The 25,000-nt window shown below is 44.0% G+C and overlaps 1 protein-coding gene across 1 annotated transcript in view; it reads left to right on the forward strand.

Moving 5' to 3' along the window:
* tmeff2a (transmembrane protein with EGF-like and two follistatin-like domains 2a) overlaps nt 1–25,000 on the forward strand; it is an 82,745-nt gene that overhangs the window by 862 nt on the left and 56,883 nt on the right. The window contains exon 2 of the mRNA XM_084451955.1: nt 9,795–9,904. Coding sequence (XP_084308081.1) covers nt 9,795–9,904 — 110 coding nt within the window. The remainder of the gene's footprint in view (nt 1–9,794; nt 9,905–25,000) is intronic.

The raw sequence follows: 25,000 nt of genomic DNA on the forward strand, positions 1-25,000 counted from the left end.
CGCAAAGGACCGCGTTAGCCTATTTCTCATTCTATTGTAGGCTACCCTTTATCCAGATGTGCGTCTTATTGCGCAATATAGGCTACTGTTTGCATTGCAACCAATTTTACCCTATTCAGCTGTGAGCTGGGGAATCCAACTAAGTTTATGATTACGACCACGGTTGCAATTGATTTGATCTTGTGTGGATGTAGGCTACGTTATCGGTTTGTAGGAAGACTCCCATGAATCACTGAGGAATGAAGATGCTCAGGCTCCCGAGTCGGGGGCATTAGGCTGGTGGGTGCTTCAGGTCTCATTAAACCCAGGTGATATTCTTTAAACATTCGCAAACAATGTTCTTGGTAAGAGGTTTATATTGACAGGAACTAGTTCAAAAATTCTTTTGAATTAGTTTTTCGACATGATTATTGAAACCAATGTTATGAATAGGCGATATTATTATTATTAGCCTATTTGTAATAATAATAATAATAATAATAATAATATATAACACCTATGATTGGCAGTATTATTCGTATTCATATCACTACTATTAGTAGTAGTAGCCTAGTAGTATTGTTATTATTATTGTTGTTGTTGTTAATGGGCTAGGCTATATTGTTAACAAGATTACATTGAAGCATCTTGCAGTTTGACGGATTACTTGGTCCAACCCCATCATTCTTGAATCGCATTCTTGCTCACACCCGGCACCGACGTGGTCTGATATCATATCAGAGTCAATCCTCTCTTTACCAGGTTATGCCAAATTGCTGAGAGACCTTTTCGCGCTGCTATGAAACTATAATATAGCCTAAAGACGTGCAATGTGATACATACTGTATGGCCTCGATCCATATAAAATATCTCAACGTATAGCCTAAATCATAGTGCATTTTATTAAAGCAACTGCCCGAAAATTTCATCTTCGTTGTTGTTGCTTAATCTATCGCCTATAGCCCGCTATAGTCTGTTTAGAATTATTATTTATTTATTTAATCTTCCTGGCGCCATTCTCTTGGAGTTCCATTAGTTTTACCCGGAATATGAACCTCGCCGCCTATTTTATAGGCAAGTGTTGTAAACTTGTTTTTCCTTTCGGTTGCCAAACCGATAAAACAAGGGCCGGGCTGTAAAGCACGTCCGCGCGCCCGCCTGCCTTTGTAAATCATCTGACTGGGCCGCCGTATAGCTACAATATTTCGCTGTCTCTCATCCAAGTTTGAAACCCTAAAATAGCCACAGCATTCTCCCGAGAACATTTGAGAGCAGTGTCCTTAACAATTAGAGCAGCGTGCATCGTGTTACATTAAGGGAGAAATAAAGGCTTTCACTAATATTCAATATTTCCAAATTGTGAGGAATCTGGAAAGTATCATATAGGCTACTTCGCTGAAGTCACTTATCCTAAATAATTAGATTGCTCTGTTTTTTTCAACCGTTCCACTCAGTTTCTTACCAGTAGGATAAGATGTGTCTTTGGATATATTTCCCTGCTAACATATTGTATAATAATCAATCTTAATGGAATTGTAGAACTTGTAATCTACCCTGTTTATTTTACGGTTGTGGTTTAAGCTGCGCACTTTTTCTCTATCAATTGATTGATCTTGTTTGAACTTCAGGCTCAGGGATAATGATGATGATGATGATGATGGTAATGGAGTTGCCAAATCTTCCTTCTCTTTCTCCTCTCTCTCTCTCTCTCTCTCTCTCTCTCTCTCACACACACACACACACACACACACACACACACACACACACACACACACACACACACACACATGCAATTAGTGAATTAGAATGCAACAAGTGGCACGTTGTCCATTATGAGCCTGCACAGAAATCCCTACCGATGCAAAACCCTGAGCCCTGATAGCAGCTCAACTCAGCGGAGGAGTCATCCTCCTCATCTGGCTCTTAACTGTCACTCTAATGAATGTACATTTTCAATATGATGAGCGGTTGCTTTAGAATGACTGTGAATACATAGCTCAATTGTTTCTATTGTCACATTGTAAACTTGTCTAGGACACTGATCCTAGGAAAAACAAACATTGTACTATATTTTGGTGAAAGTAATGTGGTGAGTGCTTATCTGGAAATAAACATATAAATTACGGGGGAGGGCGTATTCGGCCACGCAGTGACACACACAATTACATAAAGTGAGCGGCGACACAGCACACAACACACACACACATGCAATTTTGGGGGGTCGCTGGTGGAATTTGCGCCCTGCATTTCTCCCATCCAGGCTCCTCCAGGGGCAGCCAGGAGCAGTGGGCAGCCATTGTTCATGGCACCCGGAGACTAAGTCCAAGTGTTCTGTCCACGTCTTGGTCAGCGACCGGACTGTAGAGCATCTGTTCTTCTGCATGTTTTTTCTTATTGGGTTCTTTGAGAGGAAACTCTTGCGAACAGGGGAGAACATGCAAACTCCACACAGAAAGGCCCAGGGACCTTCTCCATGTGAGGTGACAACACTAGGTAATATACCACATGTTGCACATGAGTGAATTTTGGGGTTCAGTGTCTTGCTCCAGGACACTTCGCTACAATGCCGGGAGCTGGGATTGAACCGGGGACCTTGCGATTCCCAGCCGGCCGCTCTACCTCCTGAGCTAATAAATAAAACATTCTCAAACTAATTCCAAGAAAAATCCTTGCAAGCTAAGTTCATACACCAGAGCGGGGAACAAAAGTGGTATGCCTCCTTCAGTAAAGCAATTCTTAAAAACCTGTCATATCACAAGTGACATCTATGAAGGCTTCATGCTGGCTATACTCATGGTTATGACCATTTATTGACTAACAGAACCAAGGGCCTATGGACATTTATAATTAGTAATAAGAAATAAGGAATCTGAAAGCTATTAGTAAGTAGTCTACTACTAGTAAGTGTATTTATCCATTGTGGAGAGATAAATGTCGATGCAATTGAAACGTCAATTAGGACGGGACAGTTTGTTGGTCAACTTCATTGCCTCTTAAATCCTCATTCAACCTCTCAGCATGTAAAGGCCTTGGTTCATTTTGGGATGTGTTCCTCCCTGAACAAAGCCCTGCATGCTGCTTTCATAGCAGAAGTGGGAAGGGGCAGAGTAGAAAATCCCTAAGATTGTATACGCAAGGTTTTAAATCCTGTCTGACTGCAGTGAATTATAAGAGGCCCTCGGAGCAGTGTTTCTGCCTCAGGGGACATTCAGGTCACTAGAAGTGTCACTCCTGAATCCTCCCTGTGTCTCTATCCAGAAAATATACGTCTGAACTTGTGGATGTGTGATTGACGTGCACACAGGGTGGCAATGTCTGATCGAAAACTGATCAAACGTGTTTAATTGGAGACGGCCTGGCCTCCACTAACATGTTTAAAGATGTTTATTTATTATTCATGTGGTTGTCACTGGAATTAATCGAAATCGGTGACGAGCTCCCCTTTATTTACACATAATTCAACTCCTCTATTTGATTAAACTATTCAAACCTGTTGCTAAGGTAGGCTGTGTGAAGTGTTTGAGTCAGGTCAAGGAATACTCTCTTGCTGCTGTACTAGTTGCATAACTTTTTTTTCATTTTGCTATAAATATTAAATCAGCTTAAGATAGAAAATCAGGGAACATTCCCTGGCACGAAGTTCCAGATAGCTTTCAGAAGCATTTGGCCGTGGGTATCTACCTTTTTGTACAAACATTACCTTTTGCATATTTGATATTTGCCAGCTTGTTTTTGTTAATTATTCAGTAGCACTGTAATCTCCCATAACAGTGGGTGAGTATGAAGCCTTGGCCTCTGACATGGCACTTTTTTGCAGCACAGAGTGCATTGGCACGAAGCTGCACAACGCCTGCACCTTACAGTATGAAACTGCTTATGAAAGGTAGAAGTTGAAGGTCCTGGAACACATTTGGAATGGTTGACAATGTGAAAAAATATTAAAGGAGTAGTAAAGGGAAAATGCATGTTTAGCCCTGTTTTAAGGTTATGATTATGACTTATGATCATATACAATGGTTCAGATCAAAACGTTGACAAAACTAGCACTTTTGATAAAGTCTGATAATTGCTCTACCACCGTTTTGGTCATACAATGGATGTGGGTGGGCACCGTGAAAAATAGTTCAAAAAAACATGTTAAACTCTCAATTTAAAAGACAAGAAAGTCACCGAGGTGTTAGTTGGCGTTCTGACATATAATTTGTCATAAAGTAAGATTCTAGTTCATCTGGAAAGGCTTTTTAAAATATTTAGCATAGAACTATTTAGTCGCAGCACATACATGTGTAAACATCCGCAAACTAGGTAGCCTAGCAACATAAACAATAACAATAGCTACCGTAAGTAGTTCCGCTTCCTGAATCCCCTCTGCGGACTGATCTACACATCTACAACGGTCGCTTCAATACAATTTCATAATTTCATAAAATGATCAATAAAACCCCACAGGATTCATTCTTTGCGGCGAATTTGATGTCAGAACACCAACGGACACCAATTACCCCCTTGGTGAGCTTCTTGTCTTTGAAATCGAGAGTTTAACATGTTTTTAAATGATTTTTCAAGGTGCCCACCCACATCCATTGTATGACCTAAATGGTGGTAGAGCAATTATCATTGATCATAAGTAACCTTAAAACAGGGCTCAACATGCATTTTCCCTTTACTACTCCTTTAAGCTATGCTACTTATCATTTAGTAAAAGAAAACAAATGCACATGCTTAAAGTGCGTAAATGTTGTCAATGTGTCTCCATGGAGGTTAAAGTGATTTAGTTTAAGTTTAGAATTGTGGCCATAGAACCTCATTTACGACTTTAAGCCACTACGCTGTTGTTTGAGTGAGATCATTTCACGCTGCTTCCATGCTGGTGTTTGTGTGGGCTTGCATCAATGCTACCACTACCACTACCAAACATCCACTACCACTACCAAACATCTACTACCACTACCAAACATCTACTACCACTACCAAACATCTACTACCACTACCAAACATCCACTACCACTACCAAACATCCACTACCACTACCAAACATCCACTACCACTACCAAACATCCACTACCAAACATCTACTACCACTACCAAACATCCACTACCAAACATCCACTACCACTACCAAACATCCACTACCAAACATCCACTCCCAAATATCCACTTCCATTACCAAACATCCACTACCAAATATCAGCTACCACTACCAAACATCTACTACCAAACATCCACTACCAAACATCCACTACCACTCCCAAACATCTACTACCACTACCAAACATCTACTACCACTACCAAACATCCACTACCACTACCAAACATCCACTACTACTACCAAACATCCACTACCACTACCAAACATCCACTACCACTACCAAACATCTACTACCACTACCAAACATCCACTACCAAACATCCACTACCACTACCAAACATCCACTACCACTACCAAACATCCACTACCAAACATCCACTACCAAACATCCACTACCAAATATCCACTACCATTACCAAACATCCCCTACCAAACATCCACTACCAAATATCCACTACCACTACCAAACATCCACTACCACTACCAAACATCCACTACCACTACCAAACATCCACTACCACTACCAAACATCCACTACCAAACATCTACTACCACTACCAAACATCCACTACCAAACATCCACTACCACTACCAAACATCCACTACCAAACATCCACTACCACTACCAAACATCCACTACCACTACCAAACATCCACTACCACTACCAAACATCCACTACCACTACCAAACATCCACTACCACTACCAAACATCCACTACCACTACCAAACATCCACTACCACTACCAAACATCTACTACCACTACCAAACATCCACTACCACTACCAAACATCTACTACCACTACCAAACATCCACTACCAAACATCAACTACCACTACCAAACATCCACTACCACTACCAAACATCCACTACCAAACATCCACTACCAAACATCCACTACCAAATATCCACTACCATTACCAAACATCCCCTACCAAACATCCACTACCAAATATCCACTACCACTACCAAACATCTACTACCACTACCAAACATCCACTACCACTACCAAACATCCACTACCACTACCAAACATCCACTACCACTACCAAACATCCACTACCACTACCAAACATCCACTACCAAACATCTACTACCACTACCAAACATCCACTACCAAACATCCACTACCACTACCAAACATCCACTACCAAACATCCACTACCACTACCAAACATCCACTACCACTACCAAACATCTACTACCACTACCAAACATCTACTACCACTACCAAACATCCACTACCACTACCAAACATCCACTACCACTACCAAACATCCACTACCACTACCAAACATCTACTACCACTACCAAACATCCACTACCACTACCAAACATCCACTACCACTACCAAACATCCACTACCACTACCAAACATCCACTACCACTACCAAACATCCACTACCACTACCAAACATCCACTACCACTACCAAACATCCACTACCACTACCAAACATCTACTACCACTACCAAACATCCACTACCACTACCAAACATCCACTACCAAACATTCACTACCACTACCAAACATCCACTACAAAACATCCACTACCAAACTCACTTAAGAACTCCACAGGGCACCCAATGCAAATAAAATATGAGGGCAGTCTCTCGGGGTTTGAGTGTATCACCATTTTTGATCGTTGAATCCTTTACTTTGTGCAGATCTATGTTCTCTATGGAAGTATGGCGTGACTTTATTTTGAAGGGAAGCTACCGAACGTAAGTTTCCGCTAGGTTCTCACTGACAAAGTAGAGGATTCAACAATAATTTGACTTTAAAAATGATGGAATTCTAAACACTTAAATAACCCAGATGGACTGTTGTATTTCAACCTGGTCTCACCCGGCAGACGTCAGAATTCGACGTTTGTCCATCGCCTCCAAACATCATTTCTAGACGGCATCATACAGTTATAAACGTCGGCAGACGACGTGGGATAGGCCTAAGTTTTTGATTGGTTGTTCTCAGAGTCTGCCGGGTGATACCAGGTTGTGTATTTAGTTTGCTTTGGGTTCACTGTGGAGCGTTTAAGTGTGTTTGGTATTGGATGCTACCCTGCTATCATTGCATTGTGCTAGCATTAGCAAAATGTGTATGCCCACGAGAAGGACAGCATGAAATCAGTTGAAAGTGGTCTCAATCAAACAACAACATAATGGTTAAGTTGTAAATGAGACATTATGTAAACAATTCTGAGCTAACCCTTTACTAGCCACAGAGATATGGGCCAATTATCTTTATTCCTAAATGGATAAGGTTAGGATTAGGACTAGGCCAGGTTAAAGGTACAATATCTAAGTGTCTAACCCTAGATCTCCACCGTTGGCTGCTTGAATCTTTGAACCATTCAGTGTTGTATTGTCAAGATCCAATATTACATTTTCAAAAGGTGGGCCTACATCATTATTTTTTATGGATTGGCAAAAAACTCTTAGACATGGAAAGCAAAATAAAAAAGATGAATAGAGCCAAAAATAGCTCTGCATTTTGTTATAGTTTGAAGAAGAAGACAAAATCTATTGTCCTTCTTCTTTGATGTGTGTTTTTGATCAGAAATTGATCACACTTGTTAAGACCTGAAATAGCCTGTACTTAAGTGTCTCTGTGTAGAAACTGGCAATGTTTATTTTCTGCCTCTTGAGTCAGAGATGATGAATGGCTGTGGTTATGTATGACACGGTGACTGTGATAGGGATTCTCTACTGTTTTGTTGTGACATTTCGTTTGTGGTTATTTTATTTACCTCTTTATAACTTGCTGAGATTATGAGCTAATTGATCTGAAAATACTCATTCCCATGCTAATAATGCTTTTATGCACAGTTATTGGCCGTTATTGGCCGTATTTGTTTTCTATATATTTTCTTATATATTTTTTTATATTATATACTGCACAGAGTATATTGACAAGATGGACTTAATACAGTTAAAACCTTTACCAGTGTTAGGTCATTTATGTGTGCTAATGTAATGTCATTTGTTGAAGCAGTTTATTGCATTCCCAGAGCTATTTGTGACACTGACAGGTTGGAGAAATCACCTCTCTAACCTCTTGGGGCACTACCCATGTGTCACGTTTGACATCTACTTAGCAAATCATTACTCAAAGACACTTGCATTCCATGCTTCTGAACATATTGGCCTTGGAAATGCAACTCAACGTGATTTAGGTTGATTTAGTTGACTTGTGTTTCTTTGTCAAAGATGGAACAATAAATAGCTCCCTGCTCTGGTGTGAAACCCCACCCAGCCTGTGAACTGCGGATGAGGTGGCCTGTGTTTGCTCCAGGGTGATGTTCTCTTGCAGTCGGCTATGATAAACAAAGGGAGTGATTATCTTCCGCCATCCTTGACAGTGTCATCCATGTGGCGGCCCACATTGCCACTTGCCCGCGGTTCTCCAGACAGCCACGTAGGACCCGTTCCTGATAAGTGTCTCAGTCCAGCAGCCAGCGTTTGGAGTATCGCTAAGACCCATATCACTGTTTGATTGTGTGCCCACGGTAAGAGGAACACATGGTGCCCATTATGGCTGGTGAGTAGCAGGCTGGGGTAGCTCGTCTCCTCTCCAAGCATCATCTAGTGAGAAGAGCTTTCAGGACTGATGTTAAAGAGAGGTTGGGTTGTTTTTGGTGGTATGGAAGTACTGCTGTAATGCTAATCCTTCATCTGACATCATCAATATTTATTTATTGTTAAATCTCATTCATAATTCTTCATGCTTTTCTTCAATCTTCCAAATGTGTTGCTAGTTTGATAAAGGTTGACCTTATTTACTGTTTTGATAAACATGGTTGTAACCTGTTGGTTCATCTCTGAAGCTGCAGTATAATTATTGTACTTCTATGTGAATTTGATGGGTCTTTGCTAATTACCTTAATCGCATTGCAAAACAACACTTGTTATGTAAAGTATTGGAGCTGCTAGCTGCTGGTTTGTTTGGGAGTAGAATGGAACACATTTCTTTATCCATGAAGTCTTTGTTCTATAATAAAACCCAGTTTTGCCTGAAGACCTACAGTAGTTTGTTGCTTTTAAAAATGTCTAGTACAGTAATAGAAAAGGTTGATTCACCCTGTCACCAGCAAAGGATTTAAGTGAATAAAATGTAATAATGGAAATTGACTTTCGCAAATCATAATCATACAGTATTATATAACATATTGTAAGTCCCTGGAAAATGATGCAATTCCAACACATTTCTTTGTTTATACGTTTGCATAAAACCAAACCAAGATTTGAACAGGCAACTTTGGTATGTGCTGGCTACAGTATTTGTAATAAAATGAGCTCAGGTAGAACAATAGCCTAGAGCTCTATGTTCTGCTTCATATCCATGTGACTACTTGATTCAATTTGGGATGCTTGGACAGAGTTGTTTGAGATATCTAATCCAGGCTGAATTGGATCAAATCCCTGTCTTTCCTAGCAAAGTTGTTTTAAGGTCTCTGGTAGAACGCCTTGGGTCAACCTTGTTCTACCACACTAAACAGAAAAAAACAGATTACATTGCATGGTTTAATGATTGTTAGACTTTAATGTGAATTCTTGTTGTCTTAACATATTATATTGACCATTAAAGCCAGAACACTGTGTCTTTGGCTAAGGGTTTGAACTTCTTAGCATGCACAATGGCTTGAGTCTTGAGAGGGATTGACATATTCTATTGTGCTTTAATGAAAGCAGTTAACTCATGTTTATTTTTTGCTTTGTCCTGGCAGGTTCTGATGACCGGGACACAGACCTTTTTTTGTGCGACACCAACACGTGCAAGTTTGATGGGGAATGTCTGAGAATTGGAGACTCAGTCACATGTATCTGCAACTTCAAGGTAAGACGTCTTACAATTCACCCTAGTATTTTTGAGGATTAAAGCTGTAGCATACCATCTGGCTCAGGCAAGCCTAGCTCTGCTTATGCTATGTCCAGGCCCGTAGCCCGGGGGGGGGGGGGGGCATGGTTGGGGTTCATTCTCTACAGAGCCAAGGGGAGTGGTTGAGAAGTATAATGTGGGTCACATTTATCGCTCCCCATGAAAGTCACTCTCAATCACACTGTTTTATGCATCCAACTGCAGTGATGCCATTGTCATTGACCCCGCTTGAATTAAGGACTCTCATTAGCAACATAAATCCAGGAAATCATCCTCTGATAATGACTTATACTCAAGTTTATGACCAATCTATAAGGAAAAAGCTGCAAACCAGTCAGTCACATATTGATTTTGGTATCGTCTTTACCTCAAACAAATTAATATGCTATCTGATCCCTACTGTTGATTAATGAAAACATTAAAATCAAGTAATAGTGTACTATACGGGCATACTGTACCTGCGTTTTAACTGAAGTTCATTTCAATCCAGCAAGCTTATTGACCCTTCTGTGGTGACACTACACAGACTGACACTCGATTGGTCGCTGGCTTTTTCCTTCCCTGGGAGCGAACATTAGCAGATAGCACATAAATTACATTACTCCTCCAATTCTTATCCTGAGATATCACACTGATATTGTTGTAATTCTGGATAGAGCTTCTCTGTGTCTACTGTATGTGGAAATATCAGCTCACACTCTTTTAATTTCTTACCCAGGGTCACAGCATGTTAGGGACGTCGTGTGTGTGTGTGTGTGTGTGTGTGTGTGTGTGTGTGTGTCTGCATGTATGTGTACATGATGGGACTTGACGTCAATGTGCTTAAACCTAATAGCCTCTATGTCTTTATTTCATTATGCAGTATAATTCACCAAACATGATCCTCTTCAGGGGGAACTGTCTGAGAATGCCCCCTCTTCAAGAGCCTTGTAACACACACACACACACACACACACACACACACACACACACACACACACACACACACACACACACACACACACACACACATGCACACACACACACACACACACTCTCTCTCTCACACACACTCATTAACTCACATACACACACACACAATTTACATACGCATACACACACACACACATACACACACAATTTACATACGCATACACACACATACACACACCACACACATTTGCATGCGCATACACACACCACACAAGCTTTTACATACGCATACACATTTACATACGCATACATGCACTCAGCTACATGCACGCTCTCTCTCTCTCTTTCTCTCTCTCTCTCACACACACACATACACACACACACACACACACACGCGCACGCACACACAGATTTATTGTCACCTATCCATATTCCATACACACATTTGTGGGCACCCTCATGCATAAGTACATTCACATGCTCGCTCTCGCTCTCTCTCTCTCTCTCTCTCTCTCTCTCTCTCTCTCTCTCTCTCTATCTTTCTCTCTCTCTCTCACACACACACACACACACACACACACACACACACTCACTCACACACTCACAAACACTCATTAACTCACATACACACACACACACACACACACACACACAACACTCACTAACTCACATAAAAGCAAACTAACACACTCAACCTCAAGGGGACACGGCAGAACTATGAAGAAGAAGTGAGTCTGGTCTCGTAGAATCAATGGCCGCCTTTCAGCAGTAGGGTGTCTATCCACCCGCATTACTGCCCCATCACACCGACTCTTTGAGAAGCTAAGACTGGCTAGCAGGACTGCCTAAGGATGCTATACAACCCGTTGTGTCACGGACAGTTGTGATTCAATCCAGTCTCACTGTAACGCCATGCTGGGACTCATTCTTACTATAACAAGTGCACAGTCAAAATGTTGTCCCCCACCAATGGTGCATAGTCCCTTTGTGTCAAGTGGAAGCAAGTGTAGACAGTCAGGACTGATTTACAGATTTATTCTCTGATTTTAATCTGAGTTTATTAGATAAGAGAGAAGCAATAAGGACTTATGTACACAATAAGTGGAGTCATGTATTGTATTGTAACAGGCATATCTGAAAATATATAAGCCACGCCACTGAATTTAATCAGAAATTAAATAGACAGGCATGTCAAAAAGTCTGATGTACACTATCGCTAGTCTACCCTAGTAAACTACCAATATTATCGAACTAACAACCATCTAATCTATCCTGTGAAATACAATGACTATAAACTAATAATAACTGTACCCACAAACTGCCTAACCTCTCCACTAACCTATGAGAATCCTGAAATGTAGAACCAGAACCAGCCAAGCAAGGAAGCTCCTCAAACTCCAATCAGGGGGATTTGGAAAGGAGAAGGTCACGTGAGACACAAAGGATTTCATGTGTATTGAGCAATATGTATCGCTAATGGGAAAAATGAGCTGTGGCTAGCACTCCTAGTGGTGGGCTGTATACTGTACAACTTGTGTGACAGACTCATGCTGTGTTCACACCGGGCGGGAATTTTTCCTGCGGCGCGGCGAGTTTACATAGAAAGTCAATACAATTTGCGCAAACTGGGCGGTGGGCGGCACGAATCGCAGAACTCGGCGGCGCGGCGGCCAGGATTCGCCGCGCGGCGACATTCGCAAAAGTCCAATTTTTTTAACTTTCTGCAGCGGATTCGCGCAGCGACCTATTGATCCCGCGGCGAGATTGGGCGAACTGGGCGGTGCGAATTTTCTCGCCGCGCCCGGTGTGAACACAGCATCACGCATGTATGCACGTCACCAGCATCAGTGTCTGACCTCACAAATGCTCTTCTGGATGAACTGACCGCTCCAAAATCTTGTAGAAAACCTTCCCAGAAGAGTGGAAGCTGAAACCCTGCAATTTCATCGAGTGGGAGACAATCATCTTGTCGATACCCCCTCCAAGGCAGAATTTGATTATCAATGTTTCATTGTTACACAATTTAGTGTGATCATTGTGCACTCATACTGGCTGAGCGTTGGCATGTATGTCCCTTCAGGCATTTCCTTCTCGCTAGATATTTGATATTTCAGCTGTGGTGGTGTGTTCTATTGTGTTCTATTGTTTCCCGTCTGGCCTGACCAATGGGTGTCAGTCTGCTGGCTCTGGAAGCTACAATGTTTTAGCTGCAAAATTGAACAGTGAATATGGATTTTATTTAATTCAATTCTACTGCTGTTATATGTTCTGACTTACCTTGTCGCAGTGGCCATGCCCTACAGCTGAACTACTTCAAATGAGATGGTGATGTTTCATCTATGATAAAGCATGGCTAGAGCTCCTGCCTGCTATTTACCTGCTAGTGAATGGCTCTTCAGTGTTTTGATGCTGGGTTCTTTTGAATGGGGGGTTGAGGCAGGGTCTGGGCTGCTAGCGCTTCAGAGAGATGTGGGAGCTAATGTGTCTCTCATCTGAACACTTCCACTGGAAAGCACTCATAGGCATGCACACACACACACACACACACACACACACACACACACACACACACATACTGTACACTAACGATGGACATGCACTGCATGTACACTTTATTTAATACATAAAAGCACTCATATGCGTACACACACAGACACACATACACACTAAGTATACTGAAATATCTACAGTCACACACACTATAGATGGACATGCACTGCATGCACACTTTATGTAAAACCTAAAAACACACTCATACACATACACACACGCACACGCACACGCACACGCACGCACACACACACACACACACACACACACACACATTAATGGTGAACAGGCAGGATGCGAGGAAGCAGTCCCAGGTGGCATCCAGGAGAGCGTCATGTGAGAGCCCCCGTTCCATATATTAGCATGCATTTACGCTCCTTTTATCTTGGGCCAAGAGAGCCGCCTGGGAACCAGTCGCTGAGCCGCAATGGTGGAATTGATTCCCCAGCGTAAGCCAGTAGAAAGAGCATTCTAGGAGACACTGAACAGCAGGGACCCTGACAAAGACGATGATGACCACTCAAGTATTCGTCAGTGTTTGACAGTCACTGACAACCCCTGTGTCAGGCCGTTTTAGAGTTTTAACACTGTAACTTCTACTGATATGAAAATATGAAATGGCTTAGTCCATGGAGAGGACAAGTCTAGGAACATTTTCTAGTCTTCTTCATATTTCTTCATGCCCCGATGCATTTTACTCCTCTGTGATCTGCAGTAATTTTCCTTCATTTTAGGAGAGTTAGCTCCTAAATCGCCCGTCGGCCACTTTCACCTTCCTCTCCTCCACTTCCTCCTCCTCCCTTCTCCTCTTTCATATGGTCCCCATCATTTTCTCCACAGTAGCAGCATGGCTGTGGCTCTCTAAGCCTTCTCATAAGTCCCCGGGGCTTCCTGCCATAGTGTGCCGAAGAGCTGACAAATGTGCCAATTAAAATCAGCATGAAGACTCTGCCTTGGCGGTCTCTCCTCTCAGCCCTGTCTTTGTGCACCGAACATGTGAGACCATGCAGGTTGAGAAGAGCACAATAGTTGATTGAGGGGCGCCCAGCGGTACTCCGAACATGAGGGTTACAGGCCCCGAAATAGAGCTCAATCTGTTGGTCCACGAAGCCATGTCGTTTAATTATTACTATGGCCTTTGTTCTAGTCATAAAGCAGTAGAATATATTAGCACCATTCTTTGGAGTGTAGAAGTGACGTAGCGCCATTGCGCTGCTAGCATGTGATCATGCTCCTCTTATGATCATAATAGCTGTGATCAGATCTAAAGAGACGACGCTAAATTTGTTACCCAAGGCACGGAATTCTCTGGGAACCAAGCTGTCAACCACGTCCAGAAACCAATGGAATGTATAGCGAGTCTGACCCGCAAGTCGCGTTAACTTAAAGCGGTGAGGGGGTTGGAGGGTCAGGCCCTCTCTCTCTCCCCAGGAAGGAAGCATCTGTGTCAGCTCCGCAGCAGCCCCGGCCGGTCTGTCAGACTCCATTACCGCAGAGCTCGTCTCCTGTGACCACGCTGGGGAGACTCCTCGGGAGAGACTCCTCAAGAGAAGACTGCCAACCGGTTAAAGAGCAGATACAAGATGTCTCACCCTCCCTGTCGGTCTCTCCCTCTTTCCCTCGCTCCCCCTCTCCAGACCAGACCACGATCAACAACCCTGTTAAGATATCATGAGATATTATTGTTGGCCCACTCTATTTTTTCAAATGACACCACACTGACATCTGCTCCTTCCAGAAATGTCTTGGAAGATGTGGAGTGTGATTGAAGATTAAGCAAACACAAAACAACATGAGCTGAAAGTGCTTGTCTTCACCTCTGGCTCTGGATATTGGGACTATCAGATTTGGCACCAACTCTTTCTGCAACTTTATTGATTGCAACATAGAGAGGCTCTGGAAAGCGGGAAGGAGACAGGGTGATAAATCCCTTTCAATGCAGACCTGAGTATGGGTCAAGTATTCATTTTCAACTTGAATCAATCCAGGATACAAACTCAAATTAAATTGGAAGTGAAAGGACATTGACCCCCGAACACACCAGTGACCCTTGTGTGAGAGCAAACCCATTGGCTTCTCTCATTCCATGGCTTGTCCCCCCAAAAGCCTTTCTCGGTTGTGTTCTTTTCCCTGGTGGGAGGTCAGAGCTTCCCTCAGCGTGGACCTAATGATCTGACAAAAGCCCCCGATTTCGCACTCGCCATCCCTCGAGCTCTGTGCCACGTCAAAAACACTGTAGCGCACATCCATCACGCCACAGGCTCGGATTATCGGCGAGACGGGCACATCCGAGCCATGAGGGATCTCTCAGTATGAGAACGTCTGTCTCTCGTCAAGAGCCACAGGTGCTCTGCAGATACTGGAACTAGTGAGCCTTCTCGGTCAGGGACACCGGAGGCGCGTCTTTGATTAGTTTGAGGAGACGTGTGCAATGATGATGCCCGGGACATCCTGCCGATTGTAAACAAGTTGAGCGTGAAGCAGTGTGAGGCTTAAAAGCCATGTAAAGCCATTCTAAATGCTGAACGGGGAGGATATATATCCCGAGAACTGGAATGTGCCATGCGGCTGTGTTGCCATCCTCCGAGGCGAGCCCTAGTTTTGTAGAAAGGTTTATTATTGATAGGGGTGGATGATAGCCTGGGGATGGATTGCATAATCTAGAGCAGCCTCTAATGGATACAGGAAATGGATGAGGCTAGCGGGTCTTGGTTAGAGCGAGTGTGTGTGTGTGTGTGTGTGTGTGTGTGTGTGTGTGTGTGTGTGTGTGTGTGTGCGTGTGTGTGTGTGTGTGTCTGTGTGTGAGAGAGAGAGATGGTAACATTAGTATTTATAACTGCATATTTCTATTGGTGTATCATGTATATGTATGTGTGTGCATGTATGTGCGTGCGTGCGCGTGTGTGTGTGTGTGTGCGTGTGTGCACGCCTGTGTGTGTGTGTGTGTGTGTGTGTGTCTTATGAGCGGTCACAGCATTTTTGCTTACAATAAGAAGCAGAACCTTCAACCTAAGCCAAGCGTGAGTGGGAGTCGAAAAATAACTTTCCCTCATTAGAAGGGGAAAGCCTGGATTCCTTAAACGGCTTCAGTATACTGCTTTGCTTGGCAACCCGGGCGAGGACTTCAAATAGTTTGCAGGGCTGTCAGGGTCGGTCAGTGCTCCAGTAACTGGCCATTGATGTGGTTACACTGATCCAGCGGCAGATGATTAGAATTTCAATGTTGATGGCCTGTGGTGGGGCTCATGCTGGTTGACATGACACTTCATGGGATCAAGCCCAGGAGAGCGTCAAGTGGTTAGCGTCTGGTGTGACTCAATAAAGTCATTGGAATATTTCCATGCGGACGTAGAAAATAAAGGAGGTTTATTTGTAAGTATTAGACATACAGTAGAGTAGATGATTTTCATTCATACAGTGACATTTCAGACATTGCTACAGTATCAAATATTTTGTGTTCGTTATGTCAATTTGCTTAAAATGTCGGTAGACTCACCTAACTCCAGAGGTCTGTTTCTGCTCCTTCCCGGCGGAGGTCTTCAGGAGGTCAAACAACAACAGCTGAGAACAAAGAACCAGGTGCTGGCGGCCCCATGGACATGCGGGCGGGGTTAAAAAGGAGCTTCTGGCTTGAGCACACAAACCAGAGCTCCCCAGCATCCTCTTGGCCAATGTCCAGTCCTTGGCTGTGTTCGGAATCGCTCCCTCGTTCCCTCACTCCCTATTCCCTATATGGGGTTCATCATGTAGTGAACTACCTAGGGAACGGAGAAAATGTAGGGTACATGCACTCTTCCCTGCAAATCAAGGTGAATTGTGGCTAATAAATAGTGGACTATATAGGGAACAAAAATTCCGTGGAGAATTCGGACACTACAAACAAAATGGGCGACGCCCCATATAGTGCACTATATAGTGAATAGGGAGCGATTCCAAACACAGCCCTTGAATGATGAGACACTGGATGACCGGATGTTTCACACACGGGACACCAGGAACTGTAACATCCTCCTACTGACAGAGACGTGGCTAGATCCTTCCCGAAACAGATCACGACATTATTCCATCGGAAACTCATGTCTGGACACCGCTTCGACAGACCATGGAATTCGAGAGGAGGCGGTGGCTGTGTGTTTGTGAGCCAGAAATGGTGTAACGAGAAGAAGATCACGCCACTGCAACGCCACTGCTCGCCTGACTTGGAATTACTTGCAGTAATTCCCCCCTCCCCCCCCCCCCCCCCCCGCTCAACACGGGAGCCCCCCAGGGCTGTGTGCTGTCCTCGCTACTGTACTTCCTGTACATCCACGACTATACAGCGATTTTTCACTCCAATGCCATCGTCAAGTTTGCTGATGACACAGCAGTGATAGGCCTGATGACCAACAATGATGAGAGGGCCTATTTGGAGGAGGTGAGGCTCCTGACCCAGTGGTGTCAGGAAAACAACCTCCATCTGAACGTCAGCAAGACAAAGGAGATGATGGTGGACTTTGGGAGGAAGCAGGAAAGGAACTAAATCCCTCTAATCATCAACAGGATCCCTGTAGAAAGTGGACAGCTTCAAGTACCTTGGCGCCCAGATCACCAAGGACCTGACATGATCAACACACTTAGACACTGTAGTGAGGAAAGGACGTCAGAGACTGAACCACCTCAGATAACTGAGGAAATTCAGAGCGTCCCACCAGATCCGACGGAGCTTCTACTCATCCACGATTGAGAGCATCCTGACTGGGAATATCACCACCTGATACAGGAACAGCAACTTTCAGGATCTCACAGCCTTACAGAGAGTGGTAAGGTCAGCTGAACGTACCTTGGGGGGGCCACTCCCCCACCTCAAGGACAACTACACCAGAAGATGCAAGACCAAAGCCAACACGATCCTGACCAGCCACCCAGGAAATTGATTATTCTCTCTGTTATGATAAAGGAAGAGATACTGCACTCACATGGCAAGCAGAGGCTCAGGAAGAGCTTCTTCCCTCAAGCCATCCGGCTCTTGACTCTATGACTCTATCTAACACCCCCTAGGACTTTATTTATTATAGCTATATCAAGGACATAACTCACCCATGCCCCCCCCCCCCACACACACACACACACCCATACCCATATATAGCATGTACATAATCCATCCAGACCATTATCTATCTCAGCCACATCTACATTTGCCGAATAAAAGGAACCTTCAATCTTGAGTATTTCTGTTTATTTAAATAGTTGTTCAATTTTGAATTTCTATCATCAAATCGCATCAGTTTCTTTGTTATACAGGTATTTCCTACCCAAATTAATGGACAGTGTTGTACTAGCTGGGTGCTTGACTGACATCTCGGAGTGGATGGCGACGCAACACCTGAAGCTCAACCTGGACAAGACTGAGCTGCTGTTCCTCCCAGGGAGGGGCTGCCCACACCGGGACCTGGCCATCACCATTGAAGACACAATGGTGACGCCAACTCGGACTGCGAGGAATCTGTCTGTGACCCTGGACGACCAACTGTCGTTCTCTCCACATACAGTATCACATCCGTCACACGCTCCTGCAGATTACTGCTGTACAACATCAGGAGGATTTGCCCTTTATTCGCTGATAAAATGGCGCACGTGCTCATCCAGGCTCAGGTCATCTCCTGCTGGACTACTGCAACTCCCTCCTTGCTGGGGCCCCGGCGTCAGCCATTAAACCACTGGAACTGGTCCAGAAAGCTGCTGCTCTCCTGGTGTTCAACCACCTTATGTTCTCCCACACACCTTCCCTTCTCCGTTCTCTACACTGGCTCCCTGTAGCAGCTCGCATCCAGTTTAAGGCCCTAGTACTAGCCTACAGGGCAACGAAAGGAAAAGCTTTCTCCTACCTCCAGGCCATGGTCAAACCCTACACCCCCTCCCGACCTCTACGCTCTGCTACCTCGGGGCGACTGGTTGCTCCGTCACTCCGAGGCCCCTGTGGTCAATCAACATGGTCACGGCCCTTCTCTGTCCTGGCCCCGCAGTGGTGGAACGAACTGCCCACTGATGTCAGGACAGCAGAGTCACTGCCCATCTTTTGCCTCCGGCTCAAAACTCACCTCTTCAAGAAGTACTACCAGGATCCTCCATCTTAAGCACCTATTGTATTTTAGTTAGATATTCTTGCACTTTGTTTTCAGCACTAGATTATGCTCTTAGTCACTTTTTTTAGAAAGGAGATGCACTTGTGAGTTCTGGCAAGTAGTAGTACATTGGCTTTTCCTATGTTAAATGCAATTATTGTAAGTCACTTTGATAAAAGTTTCAGCTGAATGACTGTAATGTAATGTACTAACATTCCCCCATGATTGTCCACAACATTTGGAGAAGACATTGAATTCCAGCTAGGGAACAACTCAGCTAATACAGTATATCACAACTGTTTCTTTGTAGCCTGTCTCTGCTTTTTTGTAGGGTGAATCAGAGGCATAAAGCAGAACCGCTCTCACAGTGTTCCTCTTCTTCTTCTTCTTGTTCTTCTTCTTGTTCTTCCTGTTCTTGTTCTTGTTCTTGTTCTTGTTCTTGTTCTTCCTGTTCTTGTTCTTCTTCTTGTTCTTACTATTCTTGTTCTTCTTCTTCCTATTCTTCTGCCATGGGAGTCTATGGCAGCCCATAGAACCATATGGTAAAAAGTTCAGCATTATGGCACACTCATTCATGACAGTCAACTGAGACTTGTCATCAAGTCTCATGTCATCATCTCAAACACTCTAGCGCCACCAACATGTCAAGGTTGGAGGTGCATTTATGGATGCAACTTTTGACCCGTGGGTCCAATTTTCAAAAACGAGGCACCATTGGATACCTTTGCTCAAGCCGAGTTCAACGCACCCTTTGACATAATTTTCCGCCATATTGGATTTTCCGCCATTTTGAATATTGTTAAAAACACTTAAAATGTAGGCTATCTCCTCCTAGGAATTTTCACCAATCTGCACAAAACTCGGTAGAAACAATCTATAGCCCAATGTCTTTCAGGGATTTAGAATTTTCAAAAGCGTTCGCCCGTGACAACCAATCGAAAGCAGCCAAACAGGAAATGGTGTTGTGTCTCAGATGTGTTCATGCATGCAACTTCTCCTGTCTTTGTTTACTACCAAGCAGGGTCAGCCCTATGTTCCCTCAACCAGCCTTCAGCACCTATGATTTTTAATCCATCCAAATTAGGTACTATGTTCCATCAGCCCATATTACCTCATTATTTCTGGGGGTCTTAAATCCATCACTTCACATATACAATCAAGAGGTAAAAAATTAAGTTTGTAATACATGTAAAAAGGAGGTAAAACATGTCTGTGTTTGCAATAAAGGTGAGAAACCGATGAACAAAGACACGGGTGAAAACATTACCTCTTTGGTGGAGTGTTACATCCCTGTCTGTTTTGCTCTGTTTTACCCCCCCCCCCCCCCCCCCATCTGTACTGATCCGAGGGAACATAGAGCTGAGGAAACATAGGGCTGAGAGAACATAGAGCTGAAGGAACATAGGGTGAGGGAACATGGACCTGAGAGAACACAGAGCAGAGAGAACATGGGGGTGAGGGAACATAGGGCTGAGGGAACATAGGGCTGAGGGAACATAGAGCTGAGAGAACATAAGGCTGAGGGAACATAGGGCTGAGGGAACATAGGGCAGAGAGAACATGGGCCTGAGAGAACACAGAAGAGAGAGAACATGGGGTTGAGGGAACATAAGACTGAGAGAACATAGGAATGAGAGAACATAGAGTAGAGAGAACATGGGGCTGAGAGAAAATAGAGCTGAGAAAACATAAGGCTGAGAGAACATAAGGCTGAGGGAACATATGCCTGAGGGAACATAGGGTTGAGGGAACATAGGGTTGAGGGAACATAGAGCTGAGAGAACATAAGGCTGAGGGAACATAGTGCTGAGGGAAAATAAGGCTGAGGGAACATAGTGCTGAGGGAACATAGGGCTGAGGGAACATAAGGCTGAGAGAACATAAGGCTGAGGGAACATAGGGCTGAGGGAACATATGGCTGAGAGAACATAGTGCTGAGGGAACATAGGGCTGAGGGAACATAGTGCTGAGGGAACATAGTGCTGAGGGAACATAGGGCTTAGGGAACATAGGGCTGATAGAACATAGTGCTGAGGGAACATAAGGCTGAGGGAACATAGTGCTGAGGGAACATAGGGCTGAGGGAACACACACCCCCCTCTAAGCTCCTGTGCGTTAGGTGCATACAGTATCCTGTTGGAGTTCTGTTTTAGCACAAACTCCTGTTCGTTAGTCACAGAACCTTTTGAGTTATTTTACCTTTGACTTTGTTTTATTCATCATTGATGCTCTGTAATGATTTTATTTACTAGATAATTGATTAATTGATTGTTTAAGTCACTATTTAGCTAATATATATTAGCCTGCATTTAAAGTTCCCAGTTCTCCTAGTTTAATGTCTTATCTTACATAATTATTACATTGAGGCATTGGTTCTTATTCTTTGGTATAGTGTAGCCCCTGAATCATTAGGGACTTTTGAGGGACGGTTACGGCGTTCGAGAATTACTTTTGCGCGTCCCCGATTCTGTTAGAATTCTGTGCCGTTGCAGCACGACTGTCTACTACGGGGGAACAGCTGACTTGGCGTAGTCCCTAAAACGTCTAAGCATTTCCACGTAAATATCGAGTTCTATTGTATTTTAGAGAGTAACTCTGTTCAAACTATGTTCTAGTAATAGCATAATGATTCTAAGTGTATTTGTTAGATATACCCGCAAATTATATTGATTTTCTTGCTTGTCTACAGACATGTCATCTTCGTCGTCTAACGTTGCCACTCCAGCTAACGTTGCTTAGTGATAATGGATTTCCACCGCTACGGCAACGCGTTGGAATGTTCGTGCCGTAGCCGTCCCCAAACTGTCGCTGCTTAAAGTCCCTAATATCTTGGTTGGGCTACAAGCCAGATGCATCTGCTCAAACTAATAATGGCCGCGTTTCCCGATAAAGAACCTTCTTAAGGAACCCTTCTTAAGCAACTGTCAAGGGCCGGGTTTCCCGAACGAGTTAAGAACCACTTAACTCCAAAGTACTTCTTAACTCCCATGCAAAGGGTTGCTTAAGAAGGGTTCCTTAAGAAGGTTCTGATGTTTAGAAAGAAGGAGGAGTGACAGGCCAAAGTTAAAATTCTAAAAGATGATGTTTATGATGAGAATGTTGGGATGTCTTCATACGGATGCCCCAGCCCACCATCTGTGTGGCAATGAGACTCGATTCCCCCGGTTCCAGCCCGTAGAAACTCTGCTACCCCGGACCTTGCTGTGTTGAAAGAAGAATCGTTACAGAAGAGTGTCGTTGAGGAGGAGGACTTTGCTGCATCATCACCAAGGACCCGGGGGTAGTAGGAGTTGTCAGGTCAGGACCATATAGGGTAGGGTGATAGAATTAGGCCAATTTAGTCACTCTCCTTCTAAAATATACTCATGTTATTGATTCATTGCCTTGTAATCTGGTATTATTTGTTTATGTTTGTAGCCCAATTAATTAATTAATTAATTAATTAATCAACATTTATTCAACTTTAATAAATTGAGATCTGCATTTAAAGACAATAATTCTACTGTCACGTCACTCTTCCCCTCGTGAAGCTTAGCTTCTAGGGGGAAGTATTCTTCTTCAGTGATTTGTAAAAGGTTAGGTATATGCATGCTACTACAGGTTCTTAATGGTTAACTCTAGACACACTTAGACACTCTCTTACACTAAAATTATACTTAGTGTTAATCGATATCCTAGCAACCCCACCAACTGTAGTCTTAAAAGAGTCGAGCGGTCGTGAACCAAAGTGATTTATGGCTATTATAGTGCTAACAGGTCACAGCAGGGTAAAGTTATATGTTGAAGCAGGGAGGGCTTTGGGATTGGAGACCGTTAGGAAGACTAGGTGAGTCTACTCAAACCAGTTTATTCAACATTCTTTAGAAACTCAGTGAGGGATAAGATCCTGTGAGCTGAAGAGTAGTGAAATCCTTAGTGATAACTGGTATCAGGCTCTTGTACGGGGGCTCTGTGGAGACACAACCCTTTGTATGGGTGTTAAGAAGTACTTTGGAGTTAAGTGCTTCTTAACACGTTCGGGAAATCTGGCCAATGTCTGTTAAGCCTCTAGTGGTCAGATTTATAATTGTTTAATTGTATCGTTGAGCAGCTGAGTAGGATCACAGAGGCCAGTGCCCTGATCGAGCTTGGCCCAATAACTATTTTCTTATAAGGCATGTCATTGTTTGTCTAAGAGGGAACAGGTAACAATATGCATAGCATATTCAAAGTTGGAGTCGGGTATTATTAATTTATTCCCTGCCACCATCAGTGAGTAGTGGACTACAAAATAGATCCTGGACTAATGTTACACTGTTGCATGTTAAGCAACTGCTGTTTGACCAGTACACCTTCCACCAATGTTAATTTTCTTCATAGGCTCACTCTTATTTTGCCGAAATGAGTTGTACTAGTCTCTGTTGTCTTATCTTCATGATCATCTGGTCTCTACTTCTTATTTCTGTGTGTCTGACTTGAATTGTCTTTCTCTCCAAACCCTAAGCTATTCGTATCAATCTGAAAGACTCGCATCATGGACTAGTTGGATGTTGCTTTTATTCACGGCTAGATGAGCAGGTAGATGAATATCCAGAGATGAAGGGATGAGTGCACGGGTCGGCTGCTGTGCTTATTGGCTTGGATGCGCTGTGGCGTTGTCGTGGCGTCCTCCACCCCCCCGTTTTAACACGTACAATATGGAAGCAGCCGCGTCTGCGCTCTCTCCTCGGCTTTCCATCCTTCTCCTATCTCCTCCTCTCCCTCTCTCTTTTCACTCTCTTTATTCATGCGTGAGTTCTCTCACTCCCTTCACCTCTCGCTTCTTTTATCTTCCCCTCCGCCTCTTTCCTCACCCCCCCCCTTCCTCCCTCCCCCTCTCTTTGTTCAAACCTAGTCAGAAGTCAGGCCAGACACGTCTGGCCAGATGTCCCGTCTGGCCAGATGTGAGCAACGACCGGCCACTTGTTTGCCGACGCTTCCCGGCGATCCGACGCGCGACGGCAGGGAGGCCCTGTTGTGTGAAGTGCTCCGGCGCTGAGTGCGTTGTGTGTCAGGCCCGCTCACAGGCGGGTCAGGAGACAACCGGTCCCGTCCGCGGTTCGGGTCCCTGCTGTAATGTGGAAGACGAGGCTGAGAGAGTAAGAAGGGGAGGGAGAGGGGAGGAGTGTGTAGAAGGCAGAGCCACAGCAGCCCCTGCAGGTCACTCTAGGTACTGCAGGTGTTGTGACACAGTGGAGTGGATGGGATGCGAGGGAGAATGGGTGGAGTAGCCTACAACAAAACAGGCTATACAATCCATACACACGTACACACCCTTGTGTACATGTATATACACAAATACACACACACACACCTGCCCAGTGATACCACCCCCATTCCACAAACAAAGGACGAATCAACACTTGCCATGTACCATGTGTGTCGCTGAAACGCTGCCCAGCGGTCCAGGTTTTTGTCACAGTGGAGGTCTGGAGCCTCGTTCAGAGGTGTTGTCCGTTTTGTAGAGCCCAGC

The sequence above is a fragment of the Borostomias antarcticus genome (assembly GCF_949987555.1).
Source record: "Borostomias antarcticus genome assembly, chromosome: 17".
In the NCBI taxonomy this organism is placed as follows: domain Eukaryota; kingdom Metazoa; phylum Chordata; class Actinopteri; order Stomiiformes; family Stomiidae; genus Borostomias; species Borostomias antarcticus.